Raw genomic sequence first — 26,035 nt, 5'->3', positions numbered from 1 at the left:
CACATTGTAGAAATCAGTTTGTGGATCTGAGCAACAAAATGATGTCGAGTTAATTGGAGCCTGAGTGTGACACACAAGCATGCTGGAAATGCCTGCTTGTGAAATAATGTTCTTAGCCCACAATGTTCCTGGGTATGTGAGTTAATATCCAGTGAAAAGGCTACTTGATTTAAATTAAAGTCTTAGAATTTAAAACTTCATATGGTCTCCTGGGTAAAGTTTCCGGTGTACTTATCAAATGGGAGACATAAAAGAAACTTGATTTGTTCACATTCACTCTAAAGTTAAAGTGAATTAATCCAATCCATCAACAATTGCATAAACTTAGTATGCTAGCAGTTGATTTACAGTTGTGAGTTAAGGAGCAATAATTTGGAGGTGGGCTGCAACTTGTGAAAGAGATGACCTTTGAGGTGTGCCTTAGAGAATAGATTGAATTTAAGCCTGTAGAAAGGGAGGGCATTGTGCCATACTGAACAATCCAGATAACAGCAGGACTGGAGTGTAGTACATGGAAAGGATCCTACAAAACTAAATTGTTTACCTAAGTCCCACACACAGCAAGTCAGTGGTAGAGCTGGGATGAAAAATCACTTCAGTCCCAATTCAGTGGTTTTTCCTCAGGACCGTTCCTTCCTACCTGCAAAGCTTAGTGGAGAGATTTGAGGAGGGAAAAGACAACTGATTCATTAGGGTCCAATTCACAAGGGGTTCAAGGAAATCACAGTAGATGGGACTTTTGGGGGGTAGAGAGTGGCTCAGGCAAATCCTCATCTCACCAAATCACATCCAGAGATACTTGGAAAGTATCATGTTGATTCATAAAAATAAACAAGTATTTAGTAATTGAGTGCCGAAGAAGTGCCAGGAACTGAGATTTCAGTAAAAAAAAAACTGGCCAATATTGAGGAGCACTTCCTATGTACTAGGCACAGTGCTAAGCATTTTACATGTGCATTACCTCATACATAAACTCATTTCATCCTTGTAACCCAATGAGGCAGGCTTTGACTATTGTTCCATTTTGCAGGGGAGAAAATAGGCACAGAGAGATTAAGATCACATAGTGGTAGGTAAGACTGGGATTCAAACCCAGTCATTCTGGTTCCAGATGCCACATTCTTAACCACTATGATATACTGCCTCTTACAGTCTTGAGATGTACAAGGTTTAGCTCTTGTAGAGCAGTAAAAACAGCAGACAGTGCTAGATAGGAGATGGACTGGGGATTGTGGAAGTATAGAGAAATAGTGTTTAACAAAGCTTTGGGAATCAGAACAGAATAAGCAGTTAGCTAGAAGAGGCCAGTGGGGGATGAGGACAAAGAATATTTCTAGGCAGAAAGAATGGCACACCGAAATACCTGAAGTGATAAACTAATGTGAGACTTTGGAAGAACTTGAAGTTTAATAGGGGGATTGGGGTGAGTAAGACTTCTGGTTTCTGATAATGATGGAATAAGTTATTCTGATGAACCTTCCTGCTGAAAACAGCTAAAACTTCTAGATAAAATATAAGCAAAAACATTTCTTAAAGCATCCAAGAACTGACAGGTTAGTAAAAAGTCAACAGGCCAAAAGTGAATATAAACAAGAATCCAGAGAGAAATGGAGCATAGATGCCTGAAAACCACATTTGATCTAAAGGCAAAACCATATTTGATTCTAGCAAATCAGACCTTACTATAGGTTGAATAGGACAGAGATTAAAACCCAAAGCCCACATACAATGAGGAGTCTAACAGAAGATGTTTCTTCCCCCAAAAAACTGTCACGCCAAAGATCTATATGTTTCAGAGTAAAAGAGTGGATCTGGGGCCGGCCCCGTGGCACACTCGGGAGAGTGCAGCGCTTGGGAGCGCAGCAGCGCTCCCGCCGCGGGTTCAGATCCTATATAGGAATGGCCGGTGTGTTCACCAGCTGAGCACGGTGCAGGCGGCACCAAGCCAAGGGTTGCGATCCCCTTACCGGTCACAAAAAAAAAAGACATAAAAAAAAAAAAAAAAAAAAAGAGTGGATCTGATATTGAATCTACCCAGGGATCTGCAGCCAAGGAGCTCAGGAAAACGCAAGCCTTGGCCCTGTACAAATTTACATTCGTGAAGAATGTTATGAAAAAAAAAAATTCAACTAAAAAATCCACTTCTTCCTGTAACCCACAATCCCTTACATTTTACAGTGCAGGGGGATAAGGGGGCTAGGAGGAGCATCCAAAACAAGAGATTTTTTAAAATTTCCCTTCCAATTATTTCTACATTTCTCCCCTAAAGATACCATTAGATATTTAAAGCATTCAAGAAAACCAGGCACTGTAGGTAAGAGCCAGCAGAAATAACAGATAACAGAAATAGATTCTCACAGACTTCAGATACTTGAATTATGAGACACTATAAATGTTCTTTTTGGGGGTTGGGGGGCTGGCCTGTACAGGGATCTGAACTCTTGACCTTGGTGTAATCAACACTGCACTCAAACCAACTGAGCTAATCAGCCAGCCCAGTTATTATTTTCAAAGAAATTAATGACAAACTTGAAAATACAGGGAAGAAGAAATGGGAACAAGTGAAATGGGAGTTATTTAAATTCCAAATAGAAATTTTACTTTATTTTAGTAAATAAAGTACTTTATTTTAGTACCTGGCTGGTACAGGGATCAAATCCTGGACCTTGGTGTTATCACCATACTCTAACCAACTGGGCCAACTGGCCAGCCCCAAGTAGAAATTTTAGAAATGAAAAATACAATAACTGTAAAACCATCAGTAGATGGCTACACAGCATATTATATACAGCTTCAGGGAGAATTAGTTAACTAGAAGGTAGGTCAAAAGGAATTATCCGTATACATTAACATAGATAAATGGGCCAATTCCTTGAAAACCATAAACTACCAAAACTCACCTGATATGAAATAAATAATCTGAATCATCCTATTACTATTAAAGAAATCGAATTTGTAATTAAGAAGCTTCCAAAAGAAATCTCCAGGCTCAGATGGTGAAGCTTTCATTAAAGAATTCTACCAAACATTTCAAGAGAATTAGCACCATTCTATTCCATCTCTTCCAGAAATTAGAAAAGCAGGAAACACTTCTCACCTCATTTTATGAGGCCAGTTTTACCTTGATAGCAAAACCAGACAGGGCAGTTTAAAACAAAAAGAGAGAGAACTACAGACCAATATCTCTTATGAACTTAATCACAAAAATCCTCAACAAAATCTTAGCAAATTGAGTCCAGAAAATATAAACATTGTTATACAACACGGCCAAGTGGAGTTTATTTCTGACATGCAAGGCTGGTTCAACATTTGAAAATGAATCAAGTAGTCACTATTTCAAGAGACTCAAAAGAAGAAAAATCATGTAATCATGTCAATTGGTGCAGAAAAAATATTTGACAAAATTCAACACCCATTCATGATAAAAACCCTCAGCAACTAGGATTATAGATGAACTTCCTCATCTTGATAAAGAACATCTACAAAACTCCTACGGCTAACATCATACTTCCTAGTGAAAAACTGAATGCTTTCCTCCTAAGACAGGGAACAAGAAATGATGTTCACTCTTACCACTCTTATTCAACATAGTACTGGAAGTCCTAGTCAGTCAGCACAATAAGGTAGAAAAGGAAATAAAAAGCATTCACTTTGGGGAAAAAAAAACCCCCCACAGAACTCCCTATTTGCAGATGAAGTGATTGTCTACATAAAAAATCCCAAGGAATCTACAAAAAACTTCCTAAAATTAATAAGGGAGTTCAGCAAGATCCCAGGTTACAAGGTCAACACAAAAGAAATTATCCAGAGTGCAACACAGAGACAAAAAGATGAAAAATACAGACAACGGGTAAAAAAAATAAAGACTTATGTTTAATTTGACTCCCACAAGAGAGGGAAAATGAGGTAGAGGCATGTCTGAAGAAAAATGACTGAGAATTTCCCACAATTGGTGAAAGATATCAATCCACAGATTACAGCTTCCAAACAAATGGGGGAAAAAGGAAAAAAAGAAAAAGAAAAAAAGAAAAGAAAAAAATCCCACCTGGACTTGAGATAGGAAGTACTCAGTTTCCAAGAGTTTGGGTTTTGGGACACACCTCTGAGTTTCAAGTCACTCCCCAAGGTCTCAGGCCCCTCTTCTAGGTCCTCCACTAGAGGACAGTCATTATTGCTTATCACACCTATTTTCGGTACCAGCAGGGGAAGATTGAAACTACAGGGGACAGACTTGTGCAACTCCAGTGGCTGAGCATGCTCAGTAAAGTAAAATTCATCCTTTGAATGACCTTCCAGTGGAGGCACTATAGAGCATGTGGTGGAATTTAACCAATGACCATGCTCTAAAAAGAGACCAATTGAGCATGCACAAACCTGTTAAATCATTGGGAACTACCCCCTTGGTTGAATATTCATTAGATAATATGAATATGTATAGATAGCCAAAACTATAAAAGTGGAACCCAGACAGAAGGTGGGGTTATTACTCTCTCTTTGGAGCCAGCTCACACTTCACTTATTTTTTGTGTAAAACTTATTTATTTATTTATTTATTTCTTAAAAGATGACCGGTAAGGGGATTTTAACCCTTGACTTGGTGTTGTCAGCACCACGCTCAGCCAGTGAGCTAACCCGGCCATCCATATATGGGATCTGAACCCGGGGCCTTGGTGCCATCAGCACCACACTCTCCCAAGTGAGCCACAGGCCGGCCCTGCGTAAAACTTATTTTGAACAGGCTGCTGTTCACTCTGGAGCCAGTCTGCACTTTATCCCTAAAGTTTGTATTTCATACTTTTGTATTAAATCTGATGCGGCCACTGCTCAGTCTCTGGAGCTAGGCCGCACTTTCCCTGTGAAGTCTGTATCTCTTATTCTTTACATTAAACCTGTTTTCACTTTCTACCATGACTTTGCTCTTGAATTCTTTCCTGTGGTGGAGTCAAGAATCTGGTAGAAGATGGGGTGGGTTGAGTCCAGCCATTGGGCCTCCCCAGACCCTCTCCTTTGGTATCAGACTCATGATAGTGAAATTACACAACTCTGAAAAATGGAGAGCTGAGGCTGGAGAAGTAAGCAGGGGCCAAGTGAAAACAACGTTAAAGATATTGTACTTAAAAGGTAAGGGGCTGGCTTAGCTCAGTTGGTTAGAGTGCAGTGTTAAAGGGTTCAGATCCCCTTACAGGCCAGGCACCAAAAAACAAACAAAAAAGACAAAATCTAATCCTTACACAGCCCTCCCTTATCACTTACGAAGCCCCACACATACATTAAAGTGATTTACTCTTCACAGCAACTGTATTAGGAGGTTCTGTTATCAATTTCATTTTACAGATGAGGGAGTTGAGACAAGTGAAATTTAGTTACTTGCTCAAAGTGGCATGGTTTATCAGTGTAGAGGTAGGATTCTGAACAAGGTAGTTCTGGCTCCAGTTTGTGCCCTTAACCACGACACATACTTGTCTCTCTTAAGGGCAATGGGAGGCCACTGAAGGTTTTAACCAGGGAAGTGACATCACATTTGTTTTTGGAAGATTATCCCGGTACCACTGTGGATAATGGATTAAATGGGGCCAAGGGTGGAAATAGGAGGCTGTTGGGATAATGTAGCCAAAAATAGGGAGGAACTGGATGAGCCAGGGAAGTGGCAAAGGGGGCAGACAAAAGCAAATGGATTTGCGGGCTCTTCCAGAGTCTAGTCCGCAGAACTTGGTTTTGGATCGGATCTTAATCTGGGGTGGAGGAGAGAGGATGATACACAGATTTCTGACGGGCAATTCGGGGGATGGAGAAAGTCATTCCCTGAGGTAGGACACACAGGAGACTTAGGAGGCTTAAGAAGGGGCTTGCGGTGTTTGTAAAGCCACCAGTGTCTGTAAAGGTCAACCCAGGGGCAGAAAGGCGGATGCCAAGATCAGGAGTCCCAGTACTGGAGCCCTCCAGCAGAGATAGCGATCCCGGGGTCCGCGCGCGGCACCGCGTGGCAGGGCGCGCGGCTCCGGAAGGCGCGCGCAGGCGCAGTGTGGCAGGCGCCCCCTGGCGGCGGCGGCGGCGGCGGCGGCGGCGGCGCTCCGGGACCGCCCCCAGCCTGGCGCCTCTGCCGCTCTCCTCAGCCCAACATGGCGATGCACAACAAGGCGGCGCCGCCGCAGATCCCGGACACCCGGCGGGAGCTGGCGGAGCTCGTGAAGCGGAAGCAGGAGCTGGCGGTGAGGGGCCGGGGCCGGAGCTGGGGCTGGGGCTGGGGGCGCCCGGCTTGGGGCCTTGCGCCCACTCCGCCTCCAGGCCGCAGCCCGGCCGCGCCAGGCCGTTCGTTACTCCGGGAGTCCGGCGGCCTGAGGCCGGGCGCGCATTCCGCGGCCCGCCGGCGGCTTGGCGCGGGGAGCAGGCAGGAGAGCGTGGAGGGAGGACGGGGCCGGGGGCTTCTGCATGAGAGCTGAAGAGGGCGACTGTCCGTGAGCTTCGAGGGTGGGCGAGGGCGGGCGTGTCCGTGGGCTGTGGGGGTGGGGCGGGGAGGGAGGCGGGGGTGGGAACGGGACCAAGTCACCTAGCCTGGCCTTTGGAGGATGATGGGGAGCGTGTCCTTTTTGATTACGAGGAACAGATCCGTTGGATGGGGGTTTTTGATGGGCAGGGATGTGATGTGTTTGGGAACATGTGGGAGGTGACAAACAAGGGGAGAGGACTCAGCCGGGGAATTCGGAATCGTGACCTGCACCCAGGGTACATGGGACCCCATGGCTGAGCCCTCCCTGACCCCGCATCATGGCTTGTACACAGGCAGGCCCATAGCACCTGAAGCTGCCCTTGAAGGTTTCCATAGCAACTAGGCAGCCCAGGGCTGGCGGCCTTTCTGAGCCTGCCGGGAGGGGAGCGGGTTGACGCTGAAAGGCTGCTGCTCTCCCTTCCCTCTCCTGATGGCGATACCTTTTGTGCGTGGGAGTGGAGACTGCCAATGTTCTGCCTCAGCCTGGTTCTCGACACTCGGGTTTCTATCAACCATCAGAACTATTTGCAAAATTTTGTGTGTGTGTGTGTGTGTGCATTTTTCTGGCGATAAGCTCTATACTTTATATTATGTTCACAAAGGGGCACATCATCCCCAAAAGGTCTTGACTGTCCTAGTCCTAAACAGTCTCTCTCTCTCCCCCATCAGGATAATTTATGGGTGAGCTAAGATTTACAAGTTTAACATCAGGATTTCAGTTTGGTCAGACTTAATGTTTGCATCTAAAAAGTCATTATCCATTTCCTTGTTTTTCATCTCTCAGGAAACACTGGCAAACTTGGAGAGACAGATCTATGCTTTTGAAGGAAGTTACCTGGAAGACACTCAGATGTATGGCAATATTATTCGTGGCTGGGATCGGTATCTGACCAACCAAAAGTGAGTGTCAGAAGCTTGTAGTATTCATGTTGTGCCCTAATAATATTTGTTTGTAGGACTACTGTATGTTCTTGATAGCAGCTTTGCAAGGAAGCAGCAGTAAAGTGGTGGTATGGAAAGAGGTCTGGGCTTGAACTTGGACTCTGGCTCAGTCACTGCTTCACTGGGTAAACTTGGACAAAACCCACGTCTGTAAAATAGGGAAAGTTGGGCCTATGGCACAGGATTGTGTGAAGCTTAAATGAAAAACAGCATATGGCAGTACTCTTTACACAACAGCATTCTATTAGTGTTTTCCACATTTTAATCAGTCGTGAATTCCACCCTCACAGTTTTTTCCATACTTGGGTGCCAACTGTACCACTATTTACTTAGTGATATTATTCTTTAAAAATTTCTGAACTTTTGGAAATTTTTCAAATCTATAGAAAAATTGAAAGAACAGTACATGAACACTTGATACCCTTTACCTATATTCACCAAGCGTTGATGTGTTGCCACATTTGTTTTTTCTCTGTCTCTCTTTCTCTCTATATAATATATAAACACACACACATACACCTATGTTTACACTTAAAGTTTTTTTATTTTGAATTAATTTTAGATTCATAGGAAGTTGCAAAAATAGAGAGGTACCATGTACCTATAACCCAGTTTTCCCCAATGGTTGCGTTTTATGTAACTATAGTACATATCAGAACCAGAAAATTGACACTAGTACAATGTGTGTATAGTTCTATGTCGTTTTGTCACGTGTAGAAACAGAACTATTCCATCACCACAAAGATCTCCCTCATGCTACTGCTCCTTTATTAGTTACATCCCCCTTTCCCTGTATGCTTTTTTTTTTGTTTTTTGCTAAACTGCTTGAAAGTTAGATGAAGATATCATGACACTTTGCACCTAAATATGTCAGCAATTACCTTCTGAGAATAAGAACATTTCTCCTACCTAACCACAAATATAACTAGAAAATTAACACTACATTAATAGTATCATCTAATACACAGTCTTTATTGAGATTTCCTCGATTGTCCCAAAATTGCTTTTCTACTTTGTTTTGAGCTAGGATCCAGTCAACCTTCATGTGTTGTATTTGGCTGTTTTGTCTCGTTAGTCTTAAGATTTAGGAGAATCTGTCACCCTTTTTGGTGGTGGTCGTGGTGGTGTTCGTGAAGTTGTCTTGTAGAATGTTCCAATTCTAGGTTTTTCTTACTGTAATTTCATGATAGATCTTTTGAACATTTTTGGCAAAAATGTTGCGTAAGTGATTTGTGTGTCTCTTACTATCTAATTCTATTTTATTGAGAGGCATATAATGTCAGATTGTGCTGTTATAGGTGCTGCTAAGTTTGATCAAATTATTTCTCTGCTGTAAAAGTTTATTTTTTCTTGTGATTAACAAGTAATTTTGAAGGTAATACTTTTAAACATTGTGAATATTCTGCTGCCCCCATATTTTTACTTTTAGTACCCATTGTTATACTGGAAGTTGCAAAATGGCAATTCTCTAATTTTATAATTCCCTTTATATTTATTACTGGCATTTTGAAAGAAGAATCTTCCTTTTTTATGTTCTCTCCCTTTCATTCTCCCTCTTTCTCTTTATTATCATTATGGAGTTATGGATTTTTTTAAAAAATCAGTGTTTGGGGATCTAGTACTATTGCTTTTTTTTTAAATGTAGAGGCTTTTTTTTTAGAAAAACTTTTGAAATACAGGGATACTTCAAGAAGTTCATGGCAAAATAGAATTAAAAGGTAATATGAATCTTTCTGTGAACTTTTTGAAGGAACGTTTTATATGCAGAGAAGTACACAGATCTTAAGTATACAGTTTGTTGACTCTTCACAAAGCAAACACACCTGTCATCTTTTTTATGTTTTGTTTGTCCCAAACATGATCAGAGGGAGCCTCCTCAAGCTGATTCCTTTGTCCCTTTGACATGACCCTATTAGTCTTGGAGCACTTTGTTGCTTTCTGGCCCAAAAGGTGTCCAAGACCTGGTATCAGCCATTTCTCTAAGGATCCCTGGTTGTTTCTTTAAATTTGAAAATTAAGTTTATTTAACAGAGATACTTTAGATCACTAGTCTGTGCTAGTCATTTTTAATAATAAGCATTAAAATAAATACATATTAAAATGAAGATGTTTGTGAACCAACTAAAGCAATCTCATGTATCACGGGGGACACATACCATACATTAGAAAACATTACTGTTTATATAGGCATTCAGCATAAAGTCCCAGCTTGAGGCACGGACATAGCTTGAGGCTTATAATGAGTTTCTTCTGTGTGTTTTAGAAATTCCAATAGCAAAAATGATCGAAGGAATCGGAAGTTTAAGGAAGCTGAGCGGCTCTTCAGTAAATCCTCAGTTACATCAGCAGCTGTAAGTGGTGTGAGGGGGAAGGGGAGGGATCTTTCTGTGACCCATTGTTGAGGAATATGAGTTTTCTCTCTCTCTTCCTCCCATGTCTGGGAGTGCTCTCCTGAGGTCTGTGGTCACTTTTCTAGTAACTGGTGGGTTTTTTTTTTCAGGCAGTAAGTGCATTGGCAGGAGTTCAGGACCAGCTCATTGAAAAGAGTAAGTTTATATTTTTACTTTTCTCATCAGTTTATTTTTCAACTACCATAGTTCCTATATTTAACTCATATTTGTGTATCTGAGGACTGTATCTCTTATGCTCTTCCCTCTTCTTTATAAAAGTAGTAAAGCCTTTGGGATATCCTTACTCAAATTTTTCTTTTGAGGAAGAAACTACCATGCCCTTTCTGCCTTTTCGGTCACACGAAGGTTGGTTTTAGCTGCTCAAAGACACAAAGATATGTCTTTATTCCTGATAAATCTTACAAATCCTTAGGGAATTTTTTAAAAATAAAAAAAAAATACTTTTATGGAAAATTTCAAACATGCCTAATAAATTCCCATGTATCCAACTTAATAAGTCTTAAGAAATTTTGATCCTGTAAACAGAATATACCCTTGTGTTTTTAAATACAAAATGCAGAGTAGATACCATTTACTTTGTAAACAAATTGAATCATTTTCTTTATGTAAGCTATACATTCTAATTCTAGTGATGGGATACAGATCTGTACATTTATCTTTCTGACTCAGACTCTATGTAGCTGTACCGGATGTTCTTTCTGTACATTGGATCATTTTGAAATACCTGTTTTTTGTATTGCAGCTGTGTACTTCTTTCAGATGGTATATCTCGTTGTGGCATCTAGTTCTTTTGTTTGCATTGGGCCATGGTTTGAGGAAAAGGGATTTTGGTAGTTTGAGGATTAGAACTACTCAATGACTTCAATTCTCTGTGTACAGATTTCTAAATTTGTTGCTCTATCCCTAACTTCTTCCCTGAGCTATAGACCTACATTTCCTTCTAGACATTAACACTCAGATACTCAAACTCAGACATTTTGTCTTAAATAGAACTGTTCTATTTCCTTCAAAATTTGCAGAATTTTTTGTTCTGCCACTTCTGTTTTTCCTCATTCAGAACTCTGATGACTGCTTTAACTCCTTTCTGCCAACCTAATAAATTGTACCAAGTACTTTTGATTTTTCTGTGACTCTCAGTTAAATCTTATTTCTTTTCAATTAAAGCCACTTCTAGAATGGAGAACTGTATAATCTCCCTTGTATGATGTCCTTGACCTTGCTCCTGTGAGTTGAGATGGTGTGGTGTCTGACTGCACAGTTTCCACAAGAGCCTGTATTCCTGCCCTGGCTTAGTTGATAATTCAGTGTATGGCTGTGTACCTATCTGCCCACACTGAATAGCTACACTAAGGTACTTGTCAGGAAAAGACTCTTAAAGTCACTGCTTTCAGAAGCTTGACTGAGACAAACACTTATTTACTAAAGATTTTCTAAAATATATGCACGCCATCCATTCCCCTAAAGTCTTGATTCTAGATTGAACCACGCTCCCGGAATGCATCACATTGGTGTTCCTTGGTTTTCTGCATAGAGGTATTTTTGCGGAATTATACTTTGGTCCTGTAAAATGTGTCACTGTATATTATATGAGAATGTTGCAGATGTTGTATATTATCATTACTAATTAATATCTTCTTTACGAATACTTTTCCCAGAACATTTTCAGTTGTTTTTATTGAAAATCTTGTAATTGACTGTTTCCCTCTTTGTATGGATTCTAAAATCCTTAAAACCAAATTTGTGGTCCCCTCTAGCAAGCGAATTGGAACTTACAGCATGCATTATGGTGATGAATCTCAGTTCTTTGTCCAGCTTATTGTCCTCTTCTATTTCTCTTTGCTTTGCTTTTTTCAGTTTTAGTTTATTTTATTGGATTTTTTTATATGAATCTTGGTAAGCTGCCTTGAGTTCTTTTTGGCATAAAGCAGAATATAGAGATTTATATAAATACTGGACTTCATTAATTCAAGGGGTCAGAGCTCCTCTACAGTAATTCTGTTGCATTCTATCCCACAACCTCCACCATTACCACTTCCCACTGCTATTTTTTTAGGATTTTCCTTTTTTTTATTAATTTAATTAAAAATTTTTTAAAAACTTGATTGATTATACATATTTATGGGGTGCAGAGTTGAGTATCAGTTTTTGTATACAATATGTGATGGTCAAATCAGGATAGTTAGCTTATTCATCATTACAATATATAATCATTCTTTGTATCCATTAACCAATTTCTTGCTAGTCCCCTCCTGTCTTTTAAGACTTTTTTGGTCTTGATTTTCTGCAGTTAACTACAATGTGTCTGTATTAGTCCGTTTCTGTTGCTTATAGCAAAATACCTGGAACTAGGTGATTTATAACAAAACGAAATTTATTGCTTACACTTCCTGAGACTGGGAAAGTGAAGTCCCCAAAGGACCATGTGAATTTTATGCAAGTGTGTGAAGCATTGTATATTTTTCTAAAAAGAATGAAGTAAAAGAAAACAGGCAGATTTTGTCTAGTTTCTTTTTAGGATCAGCACAGTCTGCTGTTTGTTTTACCAAACTTCTCTAAAGCTTTCATTAAACCAGATCTCTAGCATTCACATCGTTCCAGTGGGAAGTGTTGTTCTGGATATCTTCCCTTCTTCTCTTAAACCTTTTGTGCTGATCAGAAGTTATTGCCTTTAATAGCCATTCCTTTCTATTAATAAGTTGAGTGCCTAATTTGTGGATTTATTAAATTAATCAAAATCTGACATTCTTTGCTTTCAAAGTGAGTTGCTCATTTTTATGTTGATGAGAAACAAACATATGTGTTTTTATGGTAGCAGCATTATACAGTTGACTAATTGACTTGCTGCTGCACTTTGAGATGTAACCTGTCCCTTTTATGATCATGCCTCTTCTGCTTCCGTGAGCCAAGGAAGAAAATTATTCTTACTTTGTGGTCTCACTTTGTGTTTTAATAGTGTTTAATCTAGTCTCCCTGGCTCCCAGGCCCTCTTAAAAACCACTTCTAGCTTAATAATCCCAAAACATGGGTTTGCACAGAGAACTTAATAAAATTGTTTTATGTTACTCCTCTGTTCAGAAATCTTTTATGGCTTTCCTTGTTATGTCCTGTTCACAGCTGTTTTAATACAAATAATCTTTACTGTTTGTTTAGAATTTGAATTGCATGTTTGTAGATCTCAAGGATATTGAGATTTGAATACTTACTGTTAGCAAACACTGTACTTGCATTATCTCCTTTAAAACTTTAATTAAAAATTTTAAAAATTTTTAAGAATTTTTAAATATTTTAATTTTTTGGTGGCTGGCCAGTGTAAGGATCAAACCCTTAGACCTACCCCAAACTGGCCAGCCACCAACAAAAAAAACCCCAAAAACCCCAGACCTTGGCATTATCAGCACCATACTCTACACAACTGAGCTAACCGACCAGCCCTCCCTTAATCCTTTTAGCTACACCTTAAGGATAGGAATAGATTGCAGGCGCCATGAAGGTAGGGAACATTGCAGTAGCCCTGGTTGTTCAGCTTGATGCCTCATCCATAAATACTTATAAATATTTGACACATGAGAGAAAGAATTCCTATTTTACTGATGGGAAACAGGCTCAAAAGGTTAAGCAACAAGTCAGTTCTCTTAACCATCACCTCCTACTGTCTCCTTAGATGAAATCTCTTAGTTCGACATTTATGACTCCTATTAACCTGTCTTTCCATTTTACCTTTCATTTCTCAAGCTCTCTGTTTAAGAGATATCGTTGGATTAATTTATCCCAAATATACATTTTGTTTTCTCACTTCTGCATCTTTGCTTGTGCTGTTCTTTGTACTTATCTTGGCTTCTCATTTTTCAAAGTCCAGTTTAAATCTTACCCCCTCTGGGCCACCCCGTGGCTCACTCGGGAGAGTGCGGTGCTGATAACACCAAGGCAACGGGTTCGGATCCCATATAGGGATGGCTGGTTGGCTCACTGGCTGAGCGTGGTGCTGACAACACCAAGTCAAGGGTTAAGATCCCCTTACCGGCCATCTTAAAAAATAAATAAATAAATAAATAAATCTTACCCCCTCCAATGAAGCTTTTTCTGAATAATCCACTCTTTTTTCTGTGACTCCCATATCAGTCCTTTGGGACATATGTTATTGCCTTGGATGTTACCTCTTCAGAGAGGTAACACAGGTGAATTCTCCATTCATAGGACTTTGATTCAACTTACACTGTTTTGTATTTGTACTTATAGAATGTGACCAACTCATTCATGTACTCAATAACAACTGGCCCAAAATGAGTAAACAGTTGGTTTTGCCCATCCGCATCTTTTAGTAGAATTGAAACACAGACAAAATATGCTGTATCTAACTTGCCTTTCTTACCTGTCTCCCACATTTTAGGTATCCCCTCTCTCACTCTGTGCCCAACCCCTACTTAGTCTTGTGTCCCTTCTCTCGTCCTATCTATGATCTATAGTTTTTGCGACCTTATGCCACATCAACCTATTCTCTCTTCAACCAGTGCTTCTGCCATTTGCATTTTTGGAAATGATATTATTTACCTAGGTCAAAATAGGACTGACTGGGTATGGGAGAGGAGGGCTGTCCTGACCATACTTCTTTCTTCTAGACTTACCTTTTTATATTTTGTTAGATTTATTATTATTATTTTTTCACCAATATATGGCCGTGATTTATTTTTAAACTAGAAAGTAATACGTTCTCATTGTAATAAGTCAAGTAATTCAGAGATGAATATGGTAAAGGTTAATTACCTCCTGTTCCACTTCAGTCCTAACTTTTTCAGGTAACCACATTAACAGCTTGGTATTATCCTAACACATCTTTCCAGATGGTTTATTGACTAATTGTGTATCTTTTTTGGAGGAATGTCTATTCACATCCTTTGCTGACTTTTAAATTTGGCTTTGTGTCTTTTTATTATTGAGTTCTAAGTGTTCTTTACATGTACTGGTTACAAGTTCCTTGTCAGATTTATGATTTGCAAATATTTTCTCCTGTTCTGTGGTGTATTAGTCCATATTGTGTTGCTATAACAGAAATACCTGAAACTGGGTAGTTTATGAAGAACAGAGGTTTATTTGGTTTACGATTCTGGGACAGCTGTATCTGGTGTGGGCCTCAGGCTGCTTCTACTCATGGCGGAAAGTGGCAGCAGCTGACAAGTACAAGCGGATCACATGGTGAGAGGAAGCAAGAGAGAGGGGAAATGCCAGGGTCTTTTAAACAACCAGCTCTCACGGGAACTAATAGAGTGAGAACTCATTCATTAATCCCCCCACCTAGGGAGAGCATTAATCCATTCATGAGGGATCCTCCCCCATGACTTAATCAGATTGTTTCCAACACTGCCACATTGGAGATCAAATTTCCATATGGGGCTGGCCCATGGCTCACTTGGGAGAGTGTGGTGCTGATAACACCAAGGCCACGGGTTCAGATCTCTGTATAGGGATAGCTGGTTAGCTCACTTGGGAGAGCATGGTGCTGAGAACACCAAGTCAAAGGTTAAGATGCCCTTGCCGGTCATCTTTAAAAAAAAAAAAAAATTCCATATGAGTTTTGGAGGGGAAAACATATCCAAACTCTGTCATGTGGGTTGTCTTTTCACTTTCTTGGTGGTATTGTTTGTGGCTCAAAAGTTTTTATATTAATGATACAGTTCAATTTATATGTTTTTTTCTTTTGTCATATTTGCTTTTGTGGTCATATCTAAGAAACCATTGCCTAACCCAGTAGAATCTAAGAATTTAAGTTTCAGGTCTTACATTTAGGTCTGTGATCTATTTTGAGTTAATTTTGTATATGGTGTGAAATATGGGTCCAACCTCATTCTTTTGCATGTGAATATTTAGTCCCAGCACCATTTATTGAAAAGACTGTTCTTTCTTCGTTGGATTGTCTTGTCACTCTTGTCAAAAATCAGTTATCATAAATAAAGGGTTTGTATCTGGACTCTGAATTCTATATATTTATCCTTATGCCATTACCACACAGTGTTGATTACTGTAGCTTCATGTAGTAAGCTTTAAAATTGTTTTGCTAATTTTTATGTCAAATCAGTTTTCTTGAACTTCAGAAGGGCTGGATTGGTGAGTATAGTCCAGCTTCGTAGCTCTACAGCTTCCTTTTCTGTTGCTTTCATGAAATGTGTTCAAAAATAGGGTTTCATGGGCCGGCCCGTGGCTCACTTGGGAGAGTGCAGTGCTGATAACACCAAGGCCCCGGGTTCGGATCCCATATATGGATGGCCGGTTCGCTCACTGGCTGAGTGTGGTGCTGACAACACCAAGTCAAGGGTTAAGATCCCCTTACCGGTCATCTTTTAAAAAAAAAAAAAAAAAAAAAAATAGGGTTTCATGATTTCTGAGATCTGTTTCTCTTTTCTGCCTTTTTTGGACAGTCTCTTTCTTTTCTTGTGTCCATGTGAAATCTCTTCCTTCAGTTTATAATATAAAAACATAAAAAGAAGAAAACTGGTCCCCAGTCATGCTACTCACATAACCCCTTTTGACCATCGATAGTAACAGATAATGTATATATTTAGGATTCAACTGTTAAGTGAAAGTAACAGTTTGAAGAAATTCCTTACAGGAGAAACAAGTATACCTTTATCAAAATATATGTAGTTATATTCTTAAAAATATATGTGCATACAAATTGTTCTTGAACTTTCTTTTGTTTATTTAATACAGAGGTCTCCCCTTGTCTGTGGTTTTGCTTTCCAAGATTCAGTTCCCCTGCAGTACAGTACAATAGGATATTTTGAGAGAGAGAGAGAGAAACCACGTTCATATAACTTTTATTGCAGTATAGTGTTATAATTGTTCTATTTTATTATTAGTTATTGTTGTTGATCTCTTACTGTGCTTAATTTATAAATTAAACTTTATCATGGGTATATATGTGTAGGAAAAAAATATCGTATATATAGGCTTCAGTACTGTCCGTGGTTTCAAGCATCCACCGGGGGTCTTAGAATGTATCCTCTGCAGACAAAGGGGGACTACTGTATATCTAAGTGTTGTTTTAAAATTGGGAATATGGGGCCGAGCCCGTGGCGCACTCGGGAGAGTGCGATGCTGGGAGCGCAGCAACGCCCCCTCCGCAGGTTCGGATCCTGTATAGGGATGGCCCGTGCACTCACTGGCTGAGTGCTGGTCACGAAAAAGCCAAAAAAAAAAAAAAAAAAAAATTGGGAATATGTGTCAGCTACAGAATATTATTACTGCTTTTTTTAAACATTCTTAAGATTTCTCAGAGTAATTCAGGGAATGGGCTCTTCTCCCTCTTGGGCCCCTTTTTTTTTTTTTTTTTTGTCTTTTTCGTGACCGGTGCTCAGCCAGTGAGTGCACCGGCCATTCCTATATAGGATCCAAACCCGCGGCGGGAGCGTCGCCGCACTCCCAGCGCCACACTCTCCCGAGTATGCCACGGGCTCGGCCCTTGGGCCCCTTTTCTTGATAGAAAGGCAGGATTCCTATATGGTTTGGGGAAGGAACCAGGGCCAACAATATAGGCAGTTTTTCCAAGATCATCCCTTGCCTGCTAGAGACCTGTCTAATGTTTTCACTAATGCTTTTTGTGTAATTATTAATCCCCTTAGTGTATTCTGTGTTTAAATAACCTTTATGCAGTGAGGTTATCCTGGTTGTTTGTTCCCATCTCCCAGCTGTCCTTAGATCTGTTGCCTCCGGTTACACTGTTTCAGATGACATGTTTTTCAGGAGCTCTGATAACTTTGATGTTTTATATATACCTTCTCTGTCAACATATATCTTCTCTGTCAATTTGAATATATGGTCCTTGAGGATAGGGAATGGTCTTTTTCTGCATATTAGTGCTCAAAAAATCTTTCCTGATGATGGACAGACTGCCTGAGGAGGACTGATGATGCTTTTTGGGACCTGTGTTTTATTCCTTCCAGGGGAGCCAGGAAGTGGGACGGAAAGTGATACTTCTCCAGACTTCCACAATCAGGAAAATGAGCCCAGCCAGGAGGACCCTGAGGATCTGGATGGATCTGTGCAGGGAGTGAAACCTCAGAAGGCTGCTTCTTCCACTTCCTCAGGGAGTCATCACAGCAGCCATAAAAAGCGAAAGAATAAAAACCGGCACAGGTCAGTGGTAGGGATCCTGCCCCCAAAAGCTTCCATGACTATTGCTGTGAAGGGACTTTCCTAGAATAAAAACTCTTCATGATTGTTTCAGAGCCTTTCTGTTGATGATGGGAAAAAATTCCTTTGGTCTAAATGAAATGGGCTAGTTTTTTCTCTAAGGGAGGAATTGGTGAGCATTAAAGTAACCTCGAAGGAGGACTGTAGGACGTCCTTCTTACTGTTTCTAGTGCCAAATAATTTTATTCCGTAAAAACTTTGTTTCATATGGTGAATTTGAAATCCTTTTAGAAGAGAAAAAGAGGAAATGGAAACAAAATCTGTGTAACAATATTTGAAAAATGCCATTAGTATATATTTGGAAGCTATAAAGTGAGAGAAAGTCTTCTGCTCTTATCCTGATCCCTGCCTACTCTTATTTCCTTGTGGTTGGAGAGAACTGATTTGACATGCCTTTTTTTCTTTTTAAATACAAGTTTTCTGATTGCTTGTGATTTGTCTGTTTTTGTATTTCCCTGCAATACGCTGACTTCACATATCGGAGGAACAATATAAAGCCTGTTAAATATGAGAGTGCTTTCCTAGATAACATTTGTCCACTGTCTTTTTTGCAGTGCATAATGAGATAGGAATGACATCAGTGGACAGAGAAGTCAGGTGTCACCTAGAGAGGATTTTAACATTCATTCACTCTGCCTGGGGTTTGTATGATAATGCCAGGGCCTGTTAACTCAGATATTTGGAAATTATACAGCTTCAGAAAGGGTAATGCATAGTTTCAAGAGTAAGGAATCTTGTCCTGGCCTCAAGTGTTTTGGAAGGTATGGAAACCCTACGCATACCTGGTTTCCATGTCTCCCAGAAGGTTTGAGGCAGGGCAAATTTCCTTGCTCTAGAAACTACGTGTTTATTCCACTCCTCTTGGAAGCCTGCATGCTGAGGAGGTGAAAGGGAGCATGCAAGGAATGAGTGGGCTTCTGTGTCCTCTGGTTTGCTTTTGGATTGAGTTGCTTTATAGACCTGTAGGGTATTCCTCATGCACCCAAGGTATTAAAATTGTTAGCTTTGTGGATTTGGCATGTGGGGATAATGTAAAATTAACTTTAACTGGTTTGGATCTCCTTGGCATCAGCTGATTCTTTAATTCTTTTAAGAGTTTTTCTTGTTGATGGTAGTGGTATTTTTGAAACCTCAGAAATGGTATTTCCTCCAAATAGTGACCAAAGACTGCTGCCTAATATTTTTCTGCAAACCAGAAGTCACCATTCTAATCTCATAACTATAGTAAGAAATACCAAAAATTGCATATCTTTTTTTTTTTTTTTTTTTGTAAGGCTACTGGTTATTTGGCCACTGTGAGAGTACTGCTGCTAGCTTATCACAAACAGCAGAGAACCATGCTATTAAAAAATATTTTTAAAAATTGTCAAGATAATTAGATACTCTGTCATACTCTGTGTTGCTGTTATTAAATTTACTTCATTATCGTAATGATCCTTTTTCTATTTCAGAATGTCTAGAGTAGGGAGAAAATTCCTTGAAAGTTTCTGGGACTTTTTTCCTATTACTGATCAATAGACTTTCTAGATATTTTCAGGTAGTACCTCATTTTTATTAATGACATGATCAGCTGATGAATGAAAAAAGGGAGTTAGATGGGCACTAAGCTTAACTTTCCTCTTGTCGGTTTCTAGTAAATTTCCATAGGAACAATACTTTTTCTGTCTTTTCCTCTCCTGGGCCTAGGAGCTAACTCCTTTCAGAAAAATACAGGGATTTATAAACATCGTTGATGTTAGTTATTGCTTTCACAAATGGTGTTTTCTGTTTGGAAAGTAGTATCTTGGTTTTTTAGCTGAACTTTTGTCTTTCCTCTCTCTAATCTCATATCTGGCTGGTCTTCTCCCTTGGCCTTAGGTATTCGTCTGCCCCAGGGGAGGAGAGCAGAGCTGATTTTGCTTTCTTTCTAGGGAAGCCAGGTTCAGTGCATCTGAGTGGCACCTCAGTGGCCAGTTAAGGTTCTTGGATTTCTGCCATCTTTAGTCAGGAATCATATCTGGCCCAAACCCTTGCCCCTGACTGATGTCTTTCTTAGTGGAGCTGAAAGATTGGGGTGGGGATGGAGCATGTTGTCTATATACGTTGGTGAATTTGTACTCCGTACAGTACTTCTTTCTCCTTCAGTGTGCCATACCCCACATAGTCAGTCAATAGTAAATTATTTCAACAAATGTTTAAGTACTTACTATGTGCCAGGCACTATTTAGTGGTGAACAAAGCAAAATGGAAATAAATATGATACTTAAGCAAAAGGAAGTAACTTTTGAATTTACCCTCTTCAGGAATATGATTGTTTATCAAATAATTTTTAGCATTCATAAATGATCACAGTGTTCTGAATTCTTATAATTTACTGAATAGTAAGTCAAACCCATATCTTTAAGTAAAAAGTTGAAATAATAACTAATAGCTGCTTTTATAGGTTTTTACTACTCTACCAAACCCTGGAATTCTTCTAGGTAGTTTGTGAAGTTTTGGTTAACTAGGTAGTCTATTTTAACTTGTGCGCAAAGTTTTTTGTTTTTTCTTTTCTTTTTTCTACCACCCTACTCTACCACCCTATATACCACTTTGTGAATGAAGTCAGGCTGAAAGTGAAATATTTGATATTTCCTGGTTTGTACACTAACAATATACTCTCCCAAATTTCTTAAGTGAAACCATTGCATAAGGGATATTGAAGTTCAGCTTTCTTCCAGCTTCGCTCTAGCAAACATTGTTTAAGAAGAAAATGCAGCCATTTGCATATTGTTTTACCACCTGTCTACAGTCTGAAAGGCGTTAGAGCCAGCTAAGGAGCTGCTCTCATGCTCCAGGTGATATTTGCTTTGGAGGTCTGCCCAGACCATGATTTGTTAGCAGCAATGGCACAAAATGGCCTCCTCCCCTGTGCTGCTCGCATGCAGATCCCCAAGGCTTGGGTGCTTGTGGATGTCAACTTTCCTTTGTTTTAACAGGGGTTCTGCAGACTTTGGTGTTCCTTAATTGCAGCCCTGACATAAACATTTAGTTAACTGCCATCACCAACTCCTGGGGCAGAGTAGTATTGCTGTTCAGTTTCTGGAAGATGACTCTACCACTGAAGTTTATTCATTCAACCCATGGCTTCTAGAATGAATACTGTAGAAAAGGAGCACCATGTTCCCTGGATACGTTTAGAACATATAACTTGAGTAAAAGTTGTTAAATGTTTTCCTTTTTTAAGGTTTACAATGTTTCTGTCATCTTTTATTTTAGTGAAAGTATATTATGCTGAATTGTTAGTACTGTCTTCAAAGCGCCTTTCATTATATGACTAAACCTTTCTTCCTCTGTTTCTTCTAATGCCCTAATTATATTTTTCAATATAATTAAATATTTAAAAGTTCTAACTCTAAATCTGGCAGCTAATAAAAGTATTCCAGGTATCTGTAGTTTTCTAGTGAAATAACTTTTCCTTTCATAGTCTATTTTTCTGATATGAAATTCAGAAATTATGAAATTCTGCGCCAGCCCATGGCTCACTCGGGAGAGTGTGGTGCTGATAACACCAAGGCCATGGGTTCGGATCCCATATAGGGATGACCGGTTCGTTCGTTCACTGGCTGAGCGTGGTGCTGACAACACCAAGCCAAGGGTTAAGATCCCCTTACCGATCATCTTTAAAAAAAAAAAAGAAATTATGAAATTCTTTGAGGGAAGGGAATCTCTTCTGACCACAAAATCTTTGGTGCTTTGATGTTTGAAACTTTATGGCTTAAGATTCTTAAAGCTGATTTTGTTTCTACAAATCTGGCTAGGGTGGCTAATCGACTAATTTATTAAATTAGTATATTAATTTCTATTGCTTTCTTCCTTTCAAATGCTGCCCCTCAGCCCGTCTGGCATGTTTGATTATGACTTTGAGTAAGTTTGATTTGAATTAGTATTTGTGCTGTGTTGTTTAGTGTGTAGACACCAGTATGCCTTTTTGAGATCTTTCTAACCCATAGTTTATCTGTTTAATTGTAGGTATGTATATTAGGTTAGGCTGGGAAGTTTTTTTTAAAAACAGAAAAACGTGATGGAGGTAACATTTTATTTAATAACTTAAGCAAAATTAAGTAAACTTCACTTTTATGCATTTTAATTTCTTTTAAAATAGATAACCTTTACTTTAATTCGTATTTAAATTGATTTTCTGGCTTTGCTTGATAAGGAGATTAATAGTTTAAGATCTTGATATTTTGTTTTGGAAAGATTTAAACATTGAAATTCATTTAATTTCTTTTGTGTTTTATGTCCAGAAATATGAGCTCTAGTCTCTTTCCTGTTCTTAATCAGTCATGTGTCTCAGTAATTTTCAGTGACATAGTTACAGAGCTAACACATTAACGTAGAGCATGCCTTCTTAATCCAATCTCTTTAACGTAATTTTGGAATAGTTAAAAAAAATTATATGGCTTTCATAACTGCTGTATATTTCTTTTTGAGTCATCTAAGTTTGCCTTATGGCAAGAGTATCTGCTCATATTTTTTAATACTTCCTTAATACTATCTGGGAAAACAACTAAATATGATATAGTTTAATGAAGAATGTGGATTTTACTTAACCAAATAGTCTTTGTTATAGCTTATGCCCTATGCAGTAGCTGATTGTTGGACCCTTTTTCTGTAAATTAAAATGCAAATATCTTTTATCTTTCCTATCACAGGATTGATCTGAAGTTAAACAAAAAACCACGAGCTGTAAGTATCAGCCAGACTATGTCAGAGAGGTTGGTAGTTTTGTAGATGATTTGAAAAATGTATTAGTCTTCAGAGTTTGAGTTTTCCTAATCTGGAGTCACAACTCTTGTTTTAAAGTCTGGGATGTCTGTCTGGATACACTTCAACTTTTTAGGTGTTATTTACTTTTTTTATGTTTTGGAGAGAGAAAAAGGTCACACACTTTTTTGGAGAAAAATTCCCTTTGATTAATTTTTTCCCTGATGAATTCAGGTGGTCTAGTAAGAGCAGAATTGATGTTTCAATCCTTTTATGGACTCAGAAGATGGACCATCTTAAGATATGGAATATTGTACATTACATATGAAATAGAATCTTTAGCTACAGAACAATCCCCTAGCAGAGTTGTTTATGAGATTTTTTTCCTTAGGTGTTAAACCATGTTCTGCTGAGATTAAGTTGAGACTTTTGTTTTTCTCTCTTTAGGACTATTAGAAGACTCATTAGTGCAGAAGCTTCCAGGCTGTAGAGCCCTGCTTCCCTTCTCCGACCTCACAAAGATAAACATCCCTCATCTGAGTGCGTGGCCATCCACCTCTGCTCTCCCAGACCCAGTGCCTGTATCTCTGAGTAGTTTATTCTAAATGTGGTTGACAAGTCATTTCTATAAGACATCAGATCGTTTACTTTGTGTCATTTTTAGTAGCAGAACTGCAGGAAGACCAAAACATGGTTATAATCCCAGCAAGTTGCTAACTGTGCATTTCTCCCTTCTTAGAATGAATGTCTCCCCCTCAAACTGGCTGGCACCAGCTTCATCTATGATACCTATCAAGAAATGTTCTCTGGTTTTGTTTTATGCTGAAAGTAGAACACAAGTCACATTTCAAATGGAGGCTGTAAATATCTAACATTTTCTTATTTTGTTTTGTGTTTTATTATTTTTCTATTGTTGTTTTTACCATCTTATTTTCTTTGGGTACTTTTTGTAATGCCTTTTGTACAGCTCATACCTTACTGCTGACATATCTGATAATCTGCTTCTTGCAGTTGCCAGTATTCTTAACTGAAAATAATCTGGTTTACCATAAGTAAAATGAGGAACTTGGCTCTTTGTTTTTTTGCAAGGAGAAGGTAAAGTGTGTTTATTTAATAATTACCTATCTTAAATCTCAGTTGGAAGCAATTTTATGTTCAAGGAACAGGAAAAACTGAAAAACATAAGTTTAAATCAATCAGTCATTTTAAAATAGATATTTTAATTCTTTTGTATAAATAAAATTTCATAGGCTTTGACTTCTCATGTTTTACTTTTAAACCTGAGATTGTTTTTTCACTTATTTTATTTATTCATATCATGCCTTATGGAAATTTCTTTTTCCATCTTTTCTCTCTTTGCTCGTATTTGTCTGATTAAATATTGCTCTAACAATCATCAAGGCATATGGAACGACTTAAAATTACACCAAAAACTGATAACATGGAGTTCTTGAATGGAGTGAAAGATAACATTAGTGAGAGCCAGTGTTGCTCAATAGATCCCCTTCCTCACAGGCATTGATGGGCCGAGGAACTTGCTAATAATTGTTACCTGCCTCTAGTGCAGTGGTGATCTACCTTGGCTGAACATTGGAATCATCTGGGAAGCTTAAAAAAATACTGATGCCTGGGTTCTACCCCCACAGACTCTGAGGTACAGCCTAATTAAGGGATTTCCTTTCAAAGAGTCCCTGGGATTCTGATAAGAAGCCAAGTTGAAAACCACTGCATTAGAAGATTAAGTGGTTTGAATTAAGTCCTATGTTATGGATCAGTCTAGGGCATAAGATTTAGGGTTTCACCTTTCCTTTGACTCTATTTAGTCATAGTCCCTTACTTATGCCATTATCTTTGTAAGAGAAAATATGTTCCATTTGTGATAATATTGGTAGAGCTGAATATGGATGGCATCTATTAACAAAACAAGTTTACCTTGTCAGATGTGCAAAAGCTCTCACTCTTGTTCTCTAATAAATTTTTTTTTTTTTTTTTTTTTGACTCTGTGTCTATTTAGGTGTCTTTGGCTATGTCTTTGATAGAGAAACTCCAGTGTCAGGGTTTTTAAGGAAATAGTTTCTTTAGATTGTTTCTTAAAAAAAACAAAAACATAAGCATTCTTTATCCATCTTTGTTAGTTTGTCTCATTTTCGGGAAGGGATGAATGGGGTATCTGAAGTTTCCTTAATTTTGAGAACAGCATACCGCAGACATTAAAATATTTATGACTCATGGTTTATTTAGCATTTGCTAGAGATATAGTAGTGTTGCTCTTAAAATGATGTATTCTTTTAAGGCATATCTATGTATATGAATACACGTGTGTATATATAATCATTATAGGACAGTCTAAGAGATAGGCTACTTGCTTTATACTTACGTTCTCTATAAAGTTTAATCACTGATTAGGGGAACTTCCAGTTTTCCTAGATGTTGGCCAGGTGTACTAGAGATATTCAAGTCCTGAGAGATTGCTTAAGTTCCCTACATGGAGGTGGCTTAGAAAAAGGCACCAAGGATACTCTGCCTACCATGCTTGTGATATTTAACTGTGGTCGTAAATTCAGTTTGCTTGATTTTGAAAGAGGATGAGGTAATGACTTTGATCAAGTCATTGATCAAAAGAACAAATGTGCTAAAATGGAGGGACATATTAATTGCCCATCTATAACATTTGGTAGAGATAGTCGGGTGGGTGGCCTGCATCCTCCCCATCTTAGTGGCCCTCATCAGCGATCCCTGAACTGGAATGACTGCCAGTACCACTGAGAAGGTGCTTCCTTCTGGGCATGCCTTTACCAGTTTAGTTGGGTTTAGAACAGTACTTTGCCATAGGTCATAGGGACAGAAAATGAATTGGTTTAAATTGCAAGAATTTGACTGCCCGTGATATGTCCTTCTTTCTTCTCTTTCTTGTAATTCAGAGGGAACAAAGATGGAGTGGGAGGACTGAGGGGAGCCATACTAATTTATCTCTGCCATCTCCATAAATTTGTTTTTCTCTGCTTTATCCTTCTTCCTAAGATGAGAATAGGTTGTCCTTTGCTCATTTTGGTAGTTATAAGACATAAAAAAAAAAAAGTCCAGGCTGTTTTTAGTTACATTTTTTTGTCTTACACTGAGAGGATGATGCCTGTACAAAGCTTCATGGGGAGTCTCAAGTACTCTTCCAGGGGCTGAGGAAATAGTTCATTCTGTTTAAACTTGAAATGTTCTACACACTATCAGACACTACAAATTGAAGATGGACAGCAGGAACAACCCACAAAGAAGCCATTGGAGCCTAATG

The 26,035-nt window shown here is 38.9% G+C and overlaps 1 protein-coding gene across 4 annotated transcripts; it reads left to right on the top strand.

Moving 5' to 3' along the window:
- Positions 1 to 6,070: 6,070 nt before the first annotated feature.
- On the top strand, positions 6,071 to 24,709 carry MEAF6 (MYST/Esa1 associated factor 6). Of its 4 annotated transcripts, XR_010024203.1 has the most exons (9): positions 6,071 to 6,209; positions 7,272 to 7,387; positions 9,693 to 9,780; positions 9,930 to 9,975; positions 17,775 to 17,967; positions 21,880 to 21,909; positions 22,015 to 22,072; positions 22,698 to 22,731; positions 23,197 to 24,709. XR_010024203.1 is itself a non-coding variant. In XM_063105001.1 (8 exons), exons 1-8 carry the CDS (start codon positions 6,120 to 6,122, stop codon positions 23,203 to 23,205), a joined length of 606 nt encoding a protein of 201 aa, XP_062961071.1. In that variant the 5' UTR covers positions 6,071 to 6,119; the 3' UTR covers positions 23,206 to 24,709. The 4 variants fall into 4 exon arrangements, 2 of the variants coding, with proteins under 2 accessions (XP_062961071.1, XP_062961072.1); XR_010024204.1 differs by lacking the exon at positions 21,880 to 21,909; XM_063105001.1 differs by lacking the exon at positions 22,015 to 22,072.
- The last annotated feature ends 1,326 nt before the right edge of the window (positions 24,710 to 26,035 follow it).

This window comes from Cynocephalus volans, chromosome 8 (assembly GCF_027409185.1).
Source record: "Cynocephalus volans isolate mCynVol1 chromosome 8, mCynVol1.pri, whole genome shotgun sequence".
NCBI lineage: Eukaryota > Metazoa > Chordata > Mammalia > Dermoptera > Cynocephalidae > Cynocephalus > Cynocephalus volans.
Note: the sequence above shows the minus strand (reverse complement) of the source record. Positions and strands in the feature narration are given on the sequence as shown.